General features: G+C 40.8%; 1 protein-coding gene across 3 annotated transcripts in view; it reads right to left on the reverse strand.

Annotated features, from left to right (window-relative positions):
- Window positions 1-333: 333 nt before the first annotated feature.
- Window positions 334-17,545, reverse strand: part of arhgef10 (Rho guanine nucleotide exchange factor (GEF) 10) — a 55,791-nt gene continuing 38,579 nt past the window's right edge. For all 3 annotated transcript variants that reach the window (XM_078276914.1, XM_078276912.1, XM_078276913.1), the window contains 7 exons: window positions 16,947-17,173; window positions 16,038-16,195; window positions 12,025-12,167; window positions 10,085-10,259; window positions 2,107-2,229; window positions 1,294-1,815; window positions 334-1,198 (listed from right to left, as the gene is read on the reverse strand). In XM_078276914.1, the coding sequence (XP_078133040.1) occupies window positions 1,310-1,815; window positions 2,107-2,229; window positions 10,085-10,259; window positions 12,025-12,167; window positions 16,038-16,195; window positions 16,947-17,173 (1,332 nt within the window). In that variant the 3' untranslated portion in view covers window positions 334-1,198; window positions 1,294-1,309. The remainder of the gene's footprint in view (window positions 1,199-1,293; window positions 1,816-2,106; window positions 2,230-10,084; window positions 10,260-12,024; window positions 12,168-16,037; window positions 16,196-16,946; window positions 17,174-17,545) is intronic.

Consider the following 17,545-nt stretch of genomic DNA (forward strand, 5'->3'; position numbering starts at 1 on the left):
TCAAGAGAAATAGGCACACTAACACTCTTTCCTCGCCGTTCTGAAATATTATTTAAATCCGTGGCTTAAGTCAGTAACTGCCGCTATACCAAAATGCCAACACCTGTGCATTATTTGGTTTAACTGGAAACTTGACAAAAGTGGGAAAAGTTGCCACAAAATTGATGTGTATATCCCAGAAAAAGAGTCATCACCTCAATTAAATAAAACTACTGATAGATGATAAATTAAAAAAAGTGGATATTCCAATGAAAAACACTCCCTTTAAGTCACAGAACTGCATTCATCCTTTGAAAATGGAGACGAAGTACAGAAGTAAGAAGTACAAACGGGTTCCTCAATAAAACAGTTTATGAATTTGTTAATACACATACAAGAAGTACATTACACATTGTGACAAAAGTATAAAGCTGTATCTTTTTTTAAATATCCTAATGTGAGAGGGGGGTCTCTCCTGGTGATAACAACCCTTTCTTCCCTTTCATGAATAGAAACCTGGCCAGCCAGGGATTTAAATCAAGCCTTCCCAAACTAATTCAGTCATCAACATTTCACCTCTCCTATCCCTTTTCTCTGTTAACAGAATGGTAGGTGCACCAAGCTGGTCCAAAAGCGGACGCCAAAACTCATACACATGTAATCCTGAGTTGTCATACTTCATATTTACAACTCTGGCATTAACTGATGATCTAAAGATCTGGCCAAAACCTAATCCTAATCTCAATAAAGCCTTTATGTAACAGATTCAAAGCGCCATCGTTACCTTACACGCCTTTCAGGAAAGACAAAGTCTCATTTCTTTTCAACACTGATTTGAATACTGAAGCCATATACAGTCAACTGGTATGGCACAAACACTGGAGAGTAATGTATTAGCCATGTTACAGAACAACAACCAACTTTGTCAGAGGGTGAAAATAAAGACCTTTCAGTGTTTTCAAACAAGTATATCCTTAACAAGTACAGTACTTCCTCTGACTGGTCTGTAGGGTGGTTTAACACTCCGTCAAGCATCATGATTGAGTGGTTATATTCATCCTTTGTTTTTTTTATGGTAAGAGACATCATTAGAAACATCACTGGAGTATTGTGGAGCACTTGATGCATTTCGGTTTTAGTTTTGATTGATCCCAAATATTCTTTTACGTGTAGCAACAGATCTCCTTGTGACAGTTGTGTGCAGCACTTCTGCTTTAACCTGAAAAAAGAGACGGAGAATATAGGTAAGATCCTTATACAAGTAAGCAATTGCATTTTCTACTGGCTATTGATTAAATGTTATTTCCAACCTACCAAGGTGCTTTTAGTGTCACATGTTGAGTAAAGGGATCTGCCAGATCATGATGGTAGAAGTGGTGTCCTCATGGCGAGACTGTTTGGTCTTTTTGTTGACCCTGCGGTGGCCCAAACCTCCAGACACCACCAGCAAAGAGCTGACATCCACCTTGCTGGCCCGGCGGCCCCTCTGCTGATGGACCGGGTCGTGGAGCATGTCATAAAGAGCTCCGTCCTCTGGCCCGTGCTCCAAGGAGGCCTGGGATGGGGCTAGGGAGCCGCAGGACGAGGAGGACATGGAGTCCTGGAGAGCCATGGTAGTGCAGCCCGCCTCTCCCAACCACACGGCCCGTCCCTGAGGGGGAGTCAGGGCTGAATCCGACGGGGGCAGGCTGTTCTCCCCATCATCTGTCTCTGTTGGCTGGACTGAGGTAGGAGGGGTGGAGGATGGCGGGCCAGAGGGCCGGTTGCACACTGCAGCAGCCACACTGAGGAACTTGACTGGACCGTTGTGAGCGTGCAAGGACACCATACCCCGTCCTGACAACAGGTACAGCCACTTTAACATTCACTTCATTGTATCGCCTGTATACATATCTGATAATTGAAAGCGATATTCCCCAACGCTTTTTTTCTTTTTGCCAACCATATGCTAGTTGTGTGTTGATGTGAAGCTAAGATACAATGTGAAGAGTTGCTGATGTTCTCTGTTTTACATTATGATACTGTATGAATTACTTTGGGTGTAGCCTGTTGGTCGGATGTAATGTAAGTACATTAAGTACATGTAAGTACATTTGAATATGGGACACAGTAATGTTTCAGTGTTACCTGTGACCTTTGGGATCCCCTGCAGTCTGGGGACAGAGAGGGCCACAGTCACCCCCAGGTTGGTCCCTACCAGCAGCAGACCATGACAGACCAGCAGACTGCTAACTGACACTCTCTGGTTTCCTATGGAGAAAAAAAACAAACAGAAGCATAACATTGGTAGCCTAGAAATCTAGACGCACCCTAGCGGCAGCAAATGCAATTTGCAACCAGGGGGTTTAGCAACTCTCTGTTGGCCTGCGAGCTGGAAAAGCCAAACTCTGGCCGGGCCAATCACATTGTGTATAGAGTCGGTGGGCAGGCTTATGGCTGCTGCTGCTGGGAACAGCGGTCTTTCAAATCGGCTTTGGCTGCGACTCTGGAAGACTTGGAGTTAAGCTTTTCTTTGAGGAAAGAACAAAGAATGGCACTTAAGTCATTCTTAAAAAAGGAAGATGTGTTATATGGCATATGGCAAAAAGTTTTATCTATCAACTAGCTCTGCTACCTTCTTCGTTGCTCTGCCTGGTTGTAGCGCTATCTCATTGCGTGCAGAGAGAATATGAAAGACAACCGTTTATCCCGCCCCTCGGATTGAGCCATGTCAATGGTGAGTTCCCAGACCCAACATCTTGATGTGGGTCTGGCTTGTCAAGCTATAACATTGGTTTAAATCCATCCAAATCCAATCCATCCAACATTGGTTTAATCTTCCATAAATGTTATTTAGTTTGAAATATTAAGAGAGACACAGCTAATGAATGTTTCTTGACAAACATATTTTATTTTATTATATGATCTGTTAGACTTGGAAAATAAGAGAATTGCATAGTTAATGGGCCACTTGAATACAGTGTGGTGTGCGCGGGAGGGAGGTGTATCTTTTCAGTGAGTGCAGCAACCATATTCAACGGTTATTTGTCTCCAGAGCAATGTAAAGAACAGCCTGGATAAAAGCAGCTCTTGTCAAGCGTCTGAACACAGAAAAATGCACCATTATAGTTCACTTCGAGTTAAACAAACAAACACAAAAGTGTTTTGTAACAGAACGAGTGAAGCGTAATGCTGTAATTAAGCAAGGAGCTCTGCCTCTGTGGCAGCTACAACAGGACAATCTGGCCTGACCTTTTCCCTTCCCTTCCCTTCCCTCCTGGTCAGAAAAATCACTGTGATGACACTTTGGACTGTAAAAGCCGTGATTGTTGGTTTAACAGCACCTTTCAGCAAGGATGGCAATAAAGCCAGGCTTGCTGACAGCCTGCTCTGTTAGGTGATTTATTATGTGGAATTTGGCACTCATCTCAGACCCACACGGGAGCTTTGTCAGGAATAAGCTTTGCAACAAATGGTATCTAGTAAGAAATTTTGTTCAAATTTTTTTTATTGTAGTAAGAATCTGAGGTTTTGCAAAAATGTCTTTTCGGTAATGCTATGTGGGAGGCGAGACTGTCATGAGTCATTACTGCTGCAACAGCTTGACTTGAATTTTCTCTCTCAAAGTAATCCTCTTGGGGTTTAGGAAAAATTACTGCCAGTCTCTCTGCGTGACCCCCCCCCACTAGAGCTGACCCCTTGCATGGAGCATACACACGCTATACTGCCATACTTCCATTCTCCCTGGAATCATGCCAGATAGGCAGGCAGGTACAGTTGAAGACTGGGCCCTGAGTCCTGCCCGCATGTGCTTCTAATGAGGGCCCAGAGTTAGCAGAAACACACAGACTGCCGGTCGGGGGCCTTGCTCAACTTCCTCCTTTCATAATATTTGGAGTTCCCCACCCAGAGGGTGAACTAAAATAAACCCAGAGTGAACGTCAACATGGCCTGGCTTTGGCCCTGATCCTACACCAGAGCACCACTTTGATCTGCACTTAGTCCTGACAACCAACAGCAGGAGGGAGTCGCAAATCCCAAACATTACAATAATACACTATTTTTGTCATTCGATCAGTCTAGAAATACATCAGATCAGCACAATGTAAGTAATTGCTCTTTCAGTCTCTCTCGCAGGAACCCTCTTAATATATTACTCCTATTGTAAAGCTATTTGAAGTGTTCTAGGTCCTCAATTCACACATACATCTTATTTTAACAGATATAAATCTTGTTCACTCAATGATATGAACACAGATTTTATCAACTACATCACTGAGAGAGAAAAGTTTGGTGAGCCATGTTTACGGCTCTGTGAGGGTGTACATTAAATTACATTTCATTTAGCTGACACTTTTATCCAAAGCGACTTAACATTCACACACACAGCATCAGTGTGTAGAGCAGTGCTTTGAGCTAAATGCTAACGCTAGCGTGCTCACAATGCCAGTGTTAACATGCCAATGTTTAGCAGGTATAATGTTTGCCATGTTCAATTTTAGTTTAGCATGTTAGCATGCTAACGTTTCCTAATAAGAGGATCAGAGGACCATCAAAATGATTATAATTCATTCTGAGATGGAAATCAATGTATGCACCACATTTCACAGGAATCCATTCAATAGTTGTCAAGACATCACAAAAAGACTAAAGTGTCAACCTCATGGTGGGGCTAGAGGAAAGGTCAGGGAATCACCAAAGTCAGAATGCTTCATCCTCTGGGGACAATGAATGTCTGTATACAATTCATAGAAATGTATCTACTAGTTGTTGACATATGGAGTGAAGTTGTAGCCAGACCAACAGTCTAGCCATTTAAAAAAAAACAGAAAGGAAAATACCATTAGCCCTTAGTAGGCAAGCCAGAAAGTTAATTTCACACAATGGAAGTGTCACAAATATTTGAACATACAGTATCATACACTGTATACCTCACTGATCATTAGGAATAGTAACTTCATTTTCATGTCAATCTGAAATATTTCCAAGGAGAAGATCCTTGTATCTCCGAGGGCTCGCTCAGAAATAAGGGTCTTATCTGTGTTGAGATGTGTGCAACAATGGTGGCGTACAAACAAAGGAGTGCTGGAGATTTTATTTACTGACCCCCCCCTGATGTTTGTCTCCCATTAGGCCATGCATGGCTGCCTATTTAGGTCACAGAACAGCAGACAAAGGCAGACTAGAACCTCAGCACATCGGCCAGCCACCACCCTTTGAGACATCATCACGGTACAGTCTCCTTTGATGGAGGACGACTGTTATTTTAAGTGCTTATGAAGAGCTTTTTTTTTTTTTAAGATATTCTTGCTTTCATTAACTTTAAAAGTTACTTACACAATGATTTGCCTCACCTTTTCTTCAGTATGAGCATTTTATGACTATATTACAGCTTTTATGCTTTTCCTGATGTGGATACTTTGGAAAATAGATACAGTGGAACTCACTTGGTCCCAGAGAGATTTAAATTCAGATGTCTAATTCAGAGGAAATTATGTGTATATTCAGATTAAGTCTATGAAAATAGAGAGAAAGTAGTATGCTTTTACAGCACAGTGCCAAAGTTACCACCCAATCAACTACTAATACCACTAAATTACTCTAAAACATGAGTCACAGAAAAATCTTTAATAAACACTAGCTATGAATGCCAGTGTAAATGACTGCTATTAAAGCATATTAGCTTGCTGTCGGTTTAGCGCTTGTACAGGGTGAGAAACTCCTGTCTGCAGTGAAGGGAATTAGCAGAATTTCTCCAACATGCAGGAACATGAGAAGGATAACCCCACCTAGACCACCTCCTGCATTCAACACTGCAGCATTTATAGAGGCATTCACACTGAAGACAACGCCCCATGTCTCAGATTGTGAGCTGTTCTGTGGACAAGGAAAACTTGCATCTGTAATATAATATCCCTGCTTGATAATGCAAGTTCCTGGAGAATGGGGATGCGGAAATCAGAGATTAAATATCAGAACAATGTTACTTCTTGTCATTTTCTGATAAGCTGATATTATTTTTTAGCTTGTCTCAGTAAATGTACATTAATGGAGCAAAGAATTGCAGATGTCTCAGTAAATGTACATTAATGGAGCAAAGAATTGCAGATGAAAGACCAATCACACTGACTCCAATGCATCGATTGTAGGCAGTCCCTCCTGTACAAACAGTTTGGTTGGCAGTTCCAATTACATCAGAGTTTGTGCAGAAACAGCACATTTTTTGGTCTCATTCTGTTCCACAGCAGCAGCAAGCGGCGATAAATGCCACTGTGGAGCATTCTGGAAAATCACCATCACAACAGACCACGAAAAAGACGGCAGACAGGTGGACTTCATGCAACTGCTTCATTAAAATATCCAAATCACAACCACATAACCTTATTGGTGATTTAAATTGTATAAACAACTTTTGACTTCCATGCTGTCTGACAGTCCAGGGACCCAATACTGTTATCAGAGGAAGTGAGCTCTTAATGGCAAGGCCAAGAGGATGAAAGATCTCATGTGTGGTGGTCTGTCCCAGAACCAGCTTCCTCTGCGGTTGCATGGATCCTATTAGCTAATACGGGCAGTGAGGTCCCGAAGCAGGCAGCTTTTTTTATCATTCACATCTGTCTGACAAAGAGGCCTTCCACTTGTAACTCTAAACACTGGGTATCAGAGTGAGAGTCTCCCACAATATCAAGTCAGTGTGGATACTCCAGGTTGGTTATCGCTTACATTTATACATGCAATTAGGGATTTCCTTAAGGAAACTTTGTTTTGTTTGTACATTTAGTGTTTCTACTGTTGCCAGTACTGTTCATAAATCAGTTTTCTCTGCAGACGAAGGCATGATGGTGCAGCAATGCTGTTAACCATTGTGTCACATTGAACAACTTGTAGCCATGGATACGAAAAGCTGTGAGTGGATGGTCCTTTGTTGCAGTTTGTATTCAAGCCTTCACAGCATTGGATTCTGTCTTCATAGTTTCTCCATCAGCTACATGGTATTTAAAACCATCTCCCAAAAGCTAATTACATGCGATCTGGCATTATGCGGATTAATAAATGCTGCTTGAAGTGGAAGAAGTGTGTGATGAAAAGAGCTAACCTGCTTTACCAGATGTTACACAACATCCACACATTCCTTTTTTGTCATTTTGCTAAGTACTTCTGAGGCCTTTTTGAATGTTATTGCAACCTTATGGCAATAATAGAGAAGTCCCTCTGAAGACTAAATGTGCACACAGTCTAGGCCAAGCTGGGCTAATGACAGCACAGCTAATGATGCTGAAGATGAGATCGCACAGAACAACTGCAGGCTAGTAGTCATTAACTGCAGACCACAATACACATACAGGAGAAACCACAGCTGTCATCATCAACCAAAACTAAAATCAAAACCTCATTTAAGAATCAAAACTATGTGCAATCCAGTTTCATGAGGAAGGCAATGAGTGTATAAAACTTCAACATTACAAAGAATGCTTTGGGAAACTAAAGGCACGCTAAACCACAGCTGTCTGCATTACTCAGCATGGAGAAAAAAGAGATTGAACGCAGCAGCGATTGGACTGCACAAATCCTGACTACATACCAACAGAAGCAAAAAAACCAAAAACAATCATCCTTTTGGGCTGTGTGTTTTTGGGGTCAAGCTGATGTAACACAGCAGATTACAAGATCCGAAGCAGCAGTAGAACGCTCTGATGACTTCAGCCTGGGACGACTGTCACAGTGACAGTCATTTGGTTTGACGGCAACAATGTTTGGGCAGGAAACTATTTCACAACCAACTGCCGCACACTAAATACAATATCATCTACTGTGATGACGACAGTCGCCATAGTAACAAAACTCATGCCTGTGCTAAAGAGCCCATTAAACAGTTATAAACAGTGTTATGGTACGACGCAATACACTCCTTGGTTTTGGACACACTGTATGTTACATATTAAACTCATCTGGTATCCAATCGTCTGTGAAATATAGCTCATTTGTCTCGCCTCTGACGCTGTTCTGCAGACATTACAACCTTGTAATGACGGGTTTATATCTGCAGTGCCTTACATACTCAGAGATCAAAGGTGAGCCATTATAGTACATTTCTTTTCAAAGCAGGGACAAACCACTATTTTCATCTAAATTACTGCACTCACTAGTAATGCTATATTAGGTATGTTATACTCCTACATTGTTGTTAATGTTTAATCTAGATAGGTTTGGTTTTATCTGGCATTACAGTTCATATTTTGTGTCAGCATAACATTCTGATTGATTGAGGTTACTTGTTGTGAAAGTGTTAATTCCTACTTTTTAAGTGATGGATTTATTAAAGCTCACATATTATGCTCATTTTCAGGTTCATACATGTATTTTGGGTTTTTACTAGAATATGTTATTTGAACACATTATTTTTCACATACGGTCTGTCTGAATAAAGCGATATTCACCCTTCGTTTTGGCGCCTGTCTAAGACCCCCCCCTCTCTCAAAAAAACCCAGTCTGCTCTGATTGGTCAGCATTTCCGTGTCTTCCACATTTGCACTCTCGGCGTCTCTGCAACATCGTTGCAGCCGGGGAATGACTGTAATGGCACTGTAGCGGCACTTCCTACCTATATATAGTACAGTTGTGACATCACAACCGTACGGAAGTCCTGATGGCTCGTTTAAAGGCACGGTTTCTGAATACGAGCTGTTCGCATTTCTCTGTGGCCTGAGTGTTTTAAAACTTTCACAGTATTTATATAGCACCTCAACCTGCTTTATAATAAAACAAAAGACATGGAAATCTCACTTTTTACAACATGGGACTTCTAACATTATAACGAGTTCCAAAACAAGCTCTTGATCTTTGGTACTATTAATGTTTCAGATAGCTGGGAAAGTTAATTTTCTCCACTCGCTCAACTAGAAGCTCAGCTGCAAATATGAACTTTATTTTGAAGTGATGTCATAATTCATCATCATCCATTGGATCCAAAGGATGTCCCATTATTTGTTTTCACAAGTTTTTAAATTGGGGTTGGATTTGCCTTTTAGACAGCGCCTTCCAGAACACGCCAAGTTTCCTTAAATAATGCCTTGACGAGGTCAAAAGGTTTCTTTACGCAACACTATGAATGGAGACAAAATGAGAGGTTTCTGATTCACTGTTTAGACTAAAGGAAGACAAAAGCATGACAAACCATAACAACAGCTGTCCGGATGAGCACCTACGCTGATGTCAGCTAATTACTGACAGCCACCAAGTAAGACAGCACTTTGAAAACATGAAGTCGTGGGACTTGCATCACAGTCCACAAATGCTGGGCTGTGTCTGAATAAGTATATTTGACTAGATGATCACAATATCAGATATCAAAAGAGAGAACATGTATTCTTTGCTGTTCTTCGTCAGACAGTTTGACACTCTCGAAAAGGTTTCAGTCTCAGTCAGGCGTACAGATCACATTACTGACTGACACTCAAGGGCAGGCGAAGAGAACTGAGAGGTGGTTGTTGATGTGGTAAAGATGGTAAGATCACAGAATCACCATAACTGAATCATAAACCACAAGGCTTTGAATACTACAGTACAGTAGGTTTTGTTATTAGTTAATATATAGAATAATACGTAAACGATTCAAAAGGATTGCTTTTGGTTTGAACCACCAAGAAAAAAACACTATCAGTATATTAAACAGGCAGCTGTTGGTTGTGTGTGAGTGTGATGCTTTTTATTTAACATCTTAAACCTCCAGGAGTGTCCTACTGGTTACTTTGGGGATGGAATGAGAAGATCCCAACCGGACTGTATTTGTCCAACAAAAATAAAATGTAGGGGATGGGATGCAGAGAAATGAAAAACAGTGAAACAAAGCAATTCAGTCTTTGATGCTGAATATTTGAACTATAACTATACCATTATTTGTTATTATTTGTAAGTTGACCCTGAACAGGTTACCTTTCCTCGAATTAATTCATATTATGCTCATTGTGTGTAGTACGTACCTGAAAAGGCTTAATGTTATTCGCAGTTATGCTGAAATTTAGAAACTTAATAAATACCCACAATAGGTCTTCTTTTAAATAGCCACTGGAAACTAAACTGGATTGATATTTTGTCAGTCTAGAAATGGACGTTACGTATGTCTCACCAGGCAGTGTATTGTGGACAGGTGTGGCAATGTTAATGTCCTGCAGGTGCTCCAGGGTCTCGGTGTGGAAAAGGCGCAGAGTGGAACCAGAGCTGAAGGCGATCCAGATGCCCACCCCAGCCACCACCATGTGGGACACCACCATGCCCTCTTCCTGGTGGGCCTCCAGCTGCCTCTGGATGGGGGAGAGAGGGCAGGGTGACAGGACTTAGGCATGCACTTTTAATAAGCACTTTAAGCACAATAAGTTTGCAAGTACTAGTAGACATGAGACCTTTGAGAACAGTCTGAGTAAAAAAAAAAAAAAGATCCCCTACCAGAAAAACTGAAAGGTGTTTTCTTTACTCTGCATTGAAGAGTTAGAACTGTACCTGCATGTAGACGGACCAAAGTGGTATTTGCATGCTGTTCAATGTATTGTAGCTGATTAGCAGATAAATAGCTATATAGTCAGCAAACTGAGGTTAGCAGTAATCTAAGGTGCAAGATTAGACGTGTGCTCATGTTTGTAAGTTAGATGAGAAGGAGACTAAAGCACATTTGAATGAATCTGTTGTTCAAACTCTTGTTGTCGTGTTGTGTAGCAGGTTGCTGCCTGGCAGTTAGTCAGTGTGACCGTCTGCCTATGAGAGAATACTGACGTTAAAAAAAGAATGCAACAGACTGTTGCACAAACGGCACTGTATACTGTTGTTATTGACATTTAAAACCCAAGCCTAACATGACGGTGGCTACAGGGTGAATTTTGACTCTCTTGGGTCCGCTGTGTGTGACTACAAACTAGAAAAAAATCTTTTTCAACCCACAGAAAGTCTTTCTCAATCTGTTTAGACTACAGTATCCCATGCATTTTCTGTGGTTGTAATGTCTGGGACCCTGTCATTATGCTTTAGCGTCGAAATGGAATCAAAAGCATCACATTTCTACAATAGGCAACATAGGATATGAAACAATGTTTGTTTTCATGGACAAATGCACCACAGATGTTTGTTCAGGGGTGATTTAAATATTTCAGAACATAATGAGACAGACTGACTGTCAGGTGTAGTCACAACAGGAAGCACACAGAAGGAAGTATTTACCAATGTTTTAGAGGAACTTTATAAATCATTTTTCTTTAACTCTTGGTTTTACTCTTGAATAGATTTCACCTATGTGCTGAGTGTAATTTTGAATTCTCTGTGCATGGAGACCAATACACTGGGCTTTTTTCCATCACCACTGGTTACATAATCTCTCCACACATTGCGTTACATGTAGGTGGAGTTATATTTGGATAAGGAGAGTCCATTCACAAGCGTGTCAGTACACAGTTCTGATAAAATGTGTTGATGAAGGAGCATGACATGTAAATGTCCTGCATTTTGTTTTGCACACATTTGATGTTCATCATACTGTATCTACCTTTTATTTAAATAAGTATGTACTAAATAATTCATCGACGTCTTTGTTTGTATCTATCCCACCATTTATTCCTCTATGTGTCTGTCTCTCCTGGTTCACTTACAGTCACCACTCTGGACTAACTGTAAGTCCTCAGTGAGGAAAAGAGAGTGAGACAGGCAGGTGGTTCAACATAATGAGCTTAATGAGGCTAAACAGATTATTAGTGAGTGCATGTCACAGGAAGGTTACTATTCCTGGACCCATGGCAGTTGCTTTCATTCCCCAAACCAGGCCAAAAACACACACAGGGAATAGCATCCATATTTCAGGATATGGAAAGAAGAAATCGCGGGGAGGGAAATGAGGTTCTTTGTACTTTTAGTGACTGAGTTTACACGGGTTGCTTCTTGGGAAATCTCCCTAACAACAAATAAATCCACACTCAAAATGTACCTCCGTTCTTAACTTTAGAGGGGTTATTAACACCACACACATGTTGTAGACATGGTATGTAACCTAAACAGCCTAAACAGTATCAGAGCTAGGTTACATACCTCGACACAGTGTGTATGGGTGCTGATGATGAAGACCTGTCCACCTGATGAAGCCCAGAGGTGCTCCTCCACAGCCAGCATGGCCTTGACTGGGAGAACTCCCAGTTTCAGCACTTTGGGCTCCTCGCTGCTCCACAAACCATCTGAAACAACAAACACAACACTGGCACCTCAGTACTCAAATAAACAAACAATCTGCATTTCACAAAATACCCTATGAACAAAAAAGCAGTTCATATGCAAACACACAATACATATATATTCAGTAAGGATCTGAAATCTAATAAATTTGCAGCATGGTGAAACATAAGCAACAACAAACTGTACTGTAGTGTACATCTCTTCTATTTATATTACTGTATTCTCTTTTGCAGTGTTAACCTAGCAATTGTTAATGTAATAGTTAAAATGGTTTATTCTTTTGTATGGAAGACACAGTAATAGACACTCTGTCTTTATAAATATCGCCTGAAAAGGTAATCTGCATTTATGATTCTGCTAATGCTGGTGGAGTGGCCATTGATGGTTTTCACATCCTTCACTGTGAATATAGATTGGACTGCACAGCATTAGTCAGAGCTGATCTCTATCCCACACACACCTCCTACACACTGGGTTCTACATGTGCCTGGGCACCTACAGTGCCAGCTCTACTGCAATGTAACACCCCATGCAGTACCTTTATAAATATCAACACATTACATTTCTGCAACCATCATATTTACTGGTTTAGATTACAATCAATATAATCATAAAATGAACAGAAAAAAAGTTATACATTTTACACACAAATACGATAATACGTAATATGCATCAGTAAAAATTGCCTTTACTGACATTTACTTTTAAATAAAAGGGCCCTGTGTTGAATACAGACTTCATTTCCTCCAGATACCACATTCCCTTAGCTAATCTAGGCCAGGAAGTGAATGAGGCCTCCCAAATAGTGTTTGTTAAGAAAAGGCACAAAGGCGGCTATTGAAGGCAGAGGTGCCACGCAGGGAGAGATGTTCTTTCAGAGGTACAGTAATGACTGGGGAAGTGAGGGTAATCTCCCACTAAAGGAGCTAGGTGGGATTAGCATTCCAGCAATGCCCAGTGTATATTATTGCAAAAATCACACTGTGTAGGTAGATGCACACGCGAAGAAAAAAAAATGAAACGGAAAAAGAAAAGGAGCAGTGGAGAAAAGGAAAAAGAAATGACAGGAGTGCCAACCTGCTTATGTAAGTCTGCCCACTTCTTAAACTGTAGCATTCCTTCATGTCAGTGTCAGCTGCAACAAACCACTCATCACAGTGTTTGTGTGTGAGCAAACAGTTGCACACAAACCAGACAGTGAACGCTGATTAAACAAGCCAATCATTTTTCTTATTTTGACAAAGCTGCAACAAACAACAAATGATGCACAATACTCCCAAGAGGAGAACAAAATAGATGATGCAGGATGGCACAATAGACAAGAACAGAGTTTATGTTCTAAATGTTTGGCTATGACGTGTGACCTTTGCCGAATCATTGCCTCCTTCTGTCTCCATCTCTCACACAGTCACTCACGAAAGGAAACAAGCGTGGCAGAATGAGGATGACTGGCCAGCTTTAGACGCACTGCATCTACAGCAGGATAGCATTTCCATGCAGGATAACTCAGCACTGATGACTTTAGCTACATCCACGTCTGTTCAGTTGTGTTTGATGTCTCATCACTATTCACTGTGAGGGTCCCCTTGAATCAGATGACAGCTTAACATCAAAGCATATACGCTGATAATTTTCCTATTTCTGCTTGCTTCCTTCCCTGCAATGTAAACCGTAGGTCTACTTTCAATGCTAATGAGCCTTTCACTGTGATTGTGACTTGAGCAGCATTACAACAGGGATGCCGGGAACAGTTTCCCTACCAAACTATACAGGATGACTCATCATTTTAGCATCAGGCATAATGTTCCAGTGACAGTGACAGAGCTGATGGGAAGAAACCATACAAATCAGACTCAAAGATCTAGGGCTTTCTTCTGGGAACATATTTGACACACCAGTGTTGATGAATGATAACAAGCAGCTACTGAAACGGTTGAAACATTCAGTTACACCAAAGGCCAACACTGGCATACTCTGTGCCAGTGTCTAATAATTGGTGTGTGGAGAATGAAGGGGGGGGGAGGAGGTGACATGTGCATCAAAACAAGGCGCAATGAGTAGCCCTGAACATTCCTGAACGGTGGATACATAGTTTCTTTTAGGCAGACTTTTGTTCCTCCTGTGTTTCTGTTTCTAAGTCATCATCTGTATTCTTTCTGTTTCTAAGTCATCATCTGTATTCTTTCTGTTTCTATCTCTCTCTCTTTCTCTAGCGCACACAAGCCTAAATCTGCGCCTAGACCGTACAAGTGAAAATCTGTCTGACACGCTTGCGGCCTAGACACAGGTAACAGACCAACTTAACAGAACAACAAAGGTAGAAATTGAGAAAGGACATTTCAAAGTTCTTCCTTGGAGATGTTTTTATGGAGATGAATATGTGTGACTGAGGTTAATAAAATATGCCTCTAGCAATAGTGGCATCACATGATAGTGATACCAATACTTCAATTTGGCAGCCAAGAATTACAAGGAGTTTGTGTCCTCATGTTCTGAAAATATGTACTTATCTTTACCCACATTATGTGCCACAGAGAAAAAGCAGACAAAGACAGAGAAAAACACTGAGACAGAGAAAGGAGGATACTCAGAGACCTCCGTTTGCACCGCTATGAAAGCCAATAAGAGATGGAACTAAACACAGAATGTGAAAGACTGTGGGAAGAGTGCAGCTCAGATCCGCTCCCATTACATGTCTGTGCTCGTCTGGGGAGGGAAGACGTTAAATAGGTCACCGCAAACAGACTGGCTTCTCGTAGACAACCGAGCAAACGGAAACAGAACCTCAACACAGAGCACAGGAGACCCCTTGACCTCGAGCAACACAGGGAGCCTCTGACTTACACACTAACGGTAACCCAGTGACTCAGAGAAAGAAAATAGCAGTTAGAGCGATCAACCACAAAAGAAAATCTCAACATATGTTTCTCCCTGTCATTCAGTGTTGCCAAATGTTTCAGCATTGTAACACATAAAATGTTCTGCCTATAATTCATCAGATATGGTGCTGGTTGTTTTTGGAAAATTAGGTCAGCAGAAGTGTGTTAAAAGTTGCTAAATCTAACAACAAAGTTACCAAGTCAGCAACAGTGCTTTTATTCATGTAAATGGCCAATTATGGTTGACGGTTACAAAACCCAGGGCTGGGGCAGACTCAATATCGAGGTAAACACGGTCAGCCGACAGTCTTAAAACCAAATAAATTAACTCAATGAATGCATTTCTCAGTCCTTCCAGAAAAATGCGGCGTTTTTTTGTGATTGTTGCAGGCAAAAATCCTTGATTATGCGGCATGTCTTCTTAAAAAATGCGATGGAATATGCGGGATATTTATGCAATTTTATGCGATGAAATTTACTTGCAAAAACTGCGGTTTCATCGTGGCTTCATCGCGGGGTTTGCAGCTTTTCGATGACGTTCACGTCGCGTAATTACGTCACTTCATAACGTTCCCATGGCAACAGGGGAAAATGGCTGCTCTTGTGTGAAGTAAACGCAACATTTTTCAACTTTCTGCTAAGATATATGTGACTTTTTTGCAACGAAAATGCGGCGATTATGAAATCATGCAAGCCCCGCATATTTTTGCGCGGAAATCGGCAATTTATGCGGCGAAAGTGCGGCGTATTTGAAAAAATGCGGCCCCCCGCATAAATATGCGGACTTTGGCTGATTATGCATTGAATTATGCGATCGCATAATCGCGTTTTTCTGGAGGGACTGATTTCTGTTTCACACAACAACAGTGATTTAACCTCGTAATTGCCCTAATTATAGCTATTTAAGAGTATCAACAAACATTACAACAACAGAATTCTGAGACTATATCAGATGAGATACACAGTCTTCCCCTCCCCTTCTGAAACACACACCTTGTGATCTGGAGTAGACCGCCACAGAGCCGCTGACCAGGCCGACGTACAGACAGTGTTTCTTATAGACCAGGCTGGTGACGGTGGACTTGTCTGGGGTAAAGAAATGCTGCAGACGTACTTTCTTGGACCGCTGGCTGCTCTTATACACAATGATGCTGAACAGGACAGGAGATCAAATTAGAACCAAACTTGAGAGTGAGAGTGCTTCTTTTATAAACACCTCTATATGCATGTTATCAATAACAGTTTGGCAGTAGATACAGTTAGAGAACTTATTGCCTTCAGTCATTATTTCTTGGTGTTTGTGGGACATTTGTCAACTCGTAAAAATGAGCATAATTTGACAGTTTGAATGATCGAGTTTTAGATTTTAGTCTAAAACTTTTCCATAAAGTCACTTAAACTTACTTAAACCCATTTTACCCAAACATAAAAAAGTTAACCCTTTTGTGATGAAATTATTGATTTCTTTTAATTGATTTTTTATTTGATGTACTTTTTATTTTTTTATTTGTTTTATTATGTGACTTCCTACAATTACAAGAGTGCTTTTCGACAACCTGTAGCAAACACTCTTTCATGATGGTCCACTGAAGTTAGTGGACAAGTACCATAAATATATTGACCACTATGTTGGATCTCTCTCTGTACTACCGATAAACTTTGGTGCGAAATGAAAAGTCTAGAAAGACACCCTTGTTCTTTGATCCTGACATTTACCATTAATACATGCATAATTAAACCCTGACATTTATCATTTATGGATGCATAATTCAAAGACTGTCCTTTTATTAAAAAGTAACATATTGCATTGTGTGTGGGTACAGCTGACTCAAAAAAAAAAAATGTTTATTGTAACTTGTAGACATTAAAAGGCACACTTTTGTAAGTACACTGTGTCTGTACCTGCCCTCCTCCATGCCCAGACAGACACTGGGAGAATCGCTGGCCTTCACTGTGGGGACATGGGTTTTTTCGGGGACATTCTCGCCATTCTCCTGGGGTTGCTCTGAAGGGACGAAGGCCATGCAGAGGATACGGGACTCTACATTGAAACACTCAGTCACCTTAGGGCTGGAGCTCTGCATGGCTACTATGGATATCTGCCCCATCTGGTTGGTGCAACTTGCAACCTAAACAAAAAAAAATCTTTTGTTTTAGGGATACGTTCATTCATTTATATAGATGGATTATTATTCATAAATAAATTATTTAGCCCAGTTAAGACTGAACATCTTAGAAGATATACCCAGCACGGAAACCACAGTACAAGTAAAAGAAAGCAAGCAGCTGAAGTATTCCTATAAGTATGTATCAAATTCATGTCATAGGAGGCTAAAGGCAAAATCCTATGAGACCAATACTAATCTCCTAAAACATTATTTGTTACAAATTATGTTAATGTTGACTCAACTCTAACAACTCCAATAAATCACTTTTCAGTTCAACATCTTTTATCAACAGTTCATACATTACCTCACAATGAAAATAACCAGCTAGAGTGA

Source organism: Sander vitreus, chromosome 20 (genome assembly GCF_031162955.1).
Source record: "Sander vitreus isolate 19-12246 chromosome 20, sanVit1, whole genome shotgun sequence".
Classification (NCBI taxonomy): domain Eukaryota; kingdom Metazoa; phylum Chordata; class Actinopteri; order Perciformes; family Percidae; genus Sander; species Sander vitreus.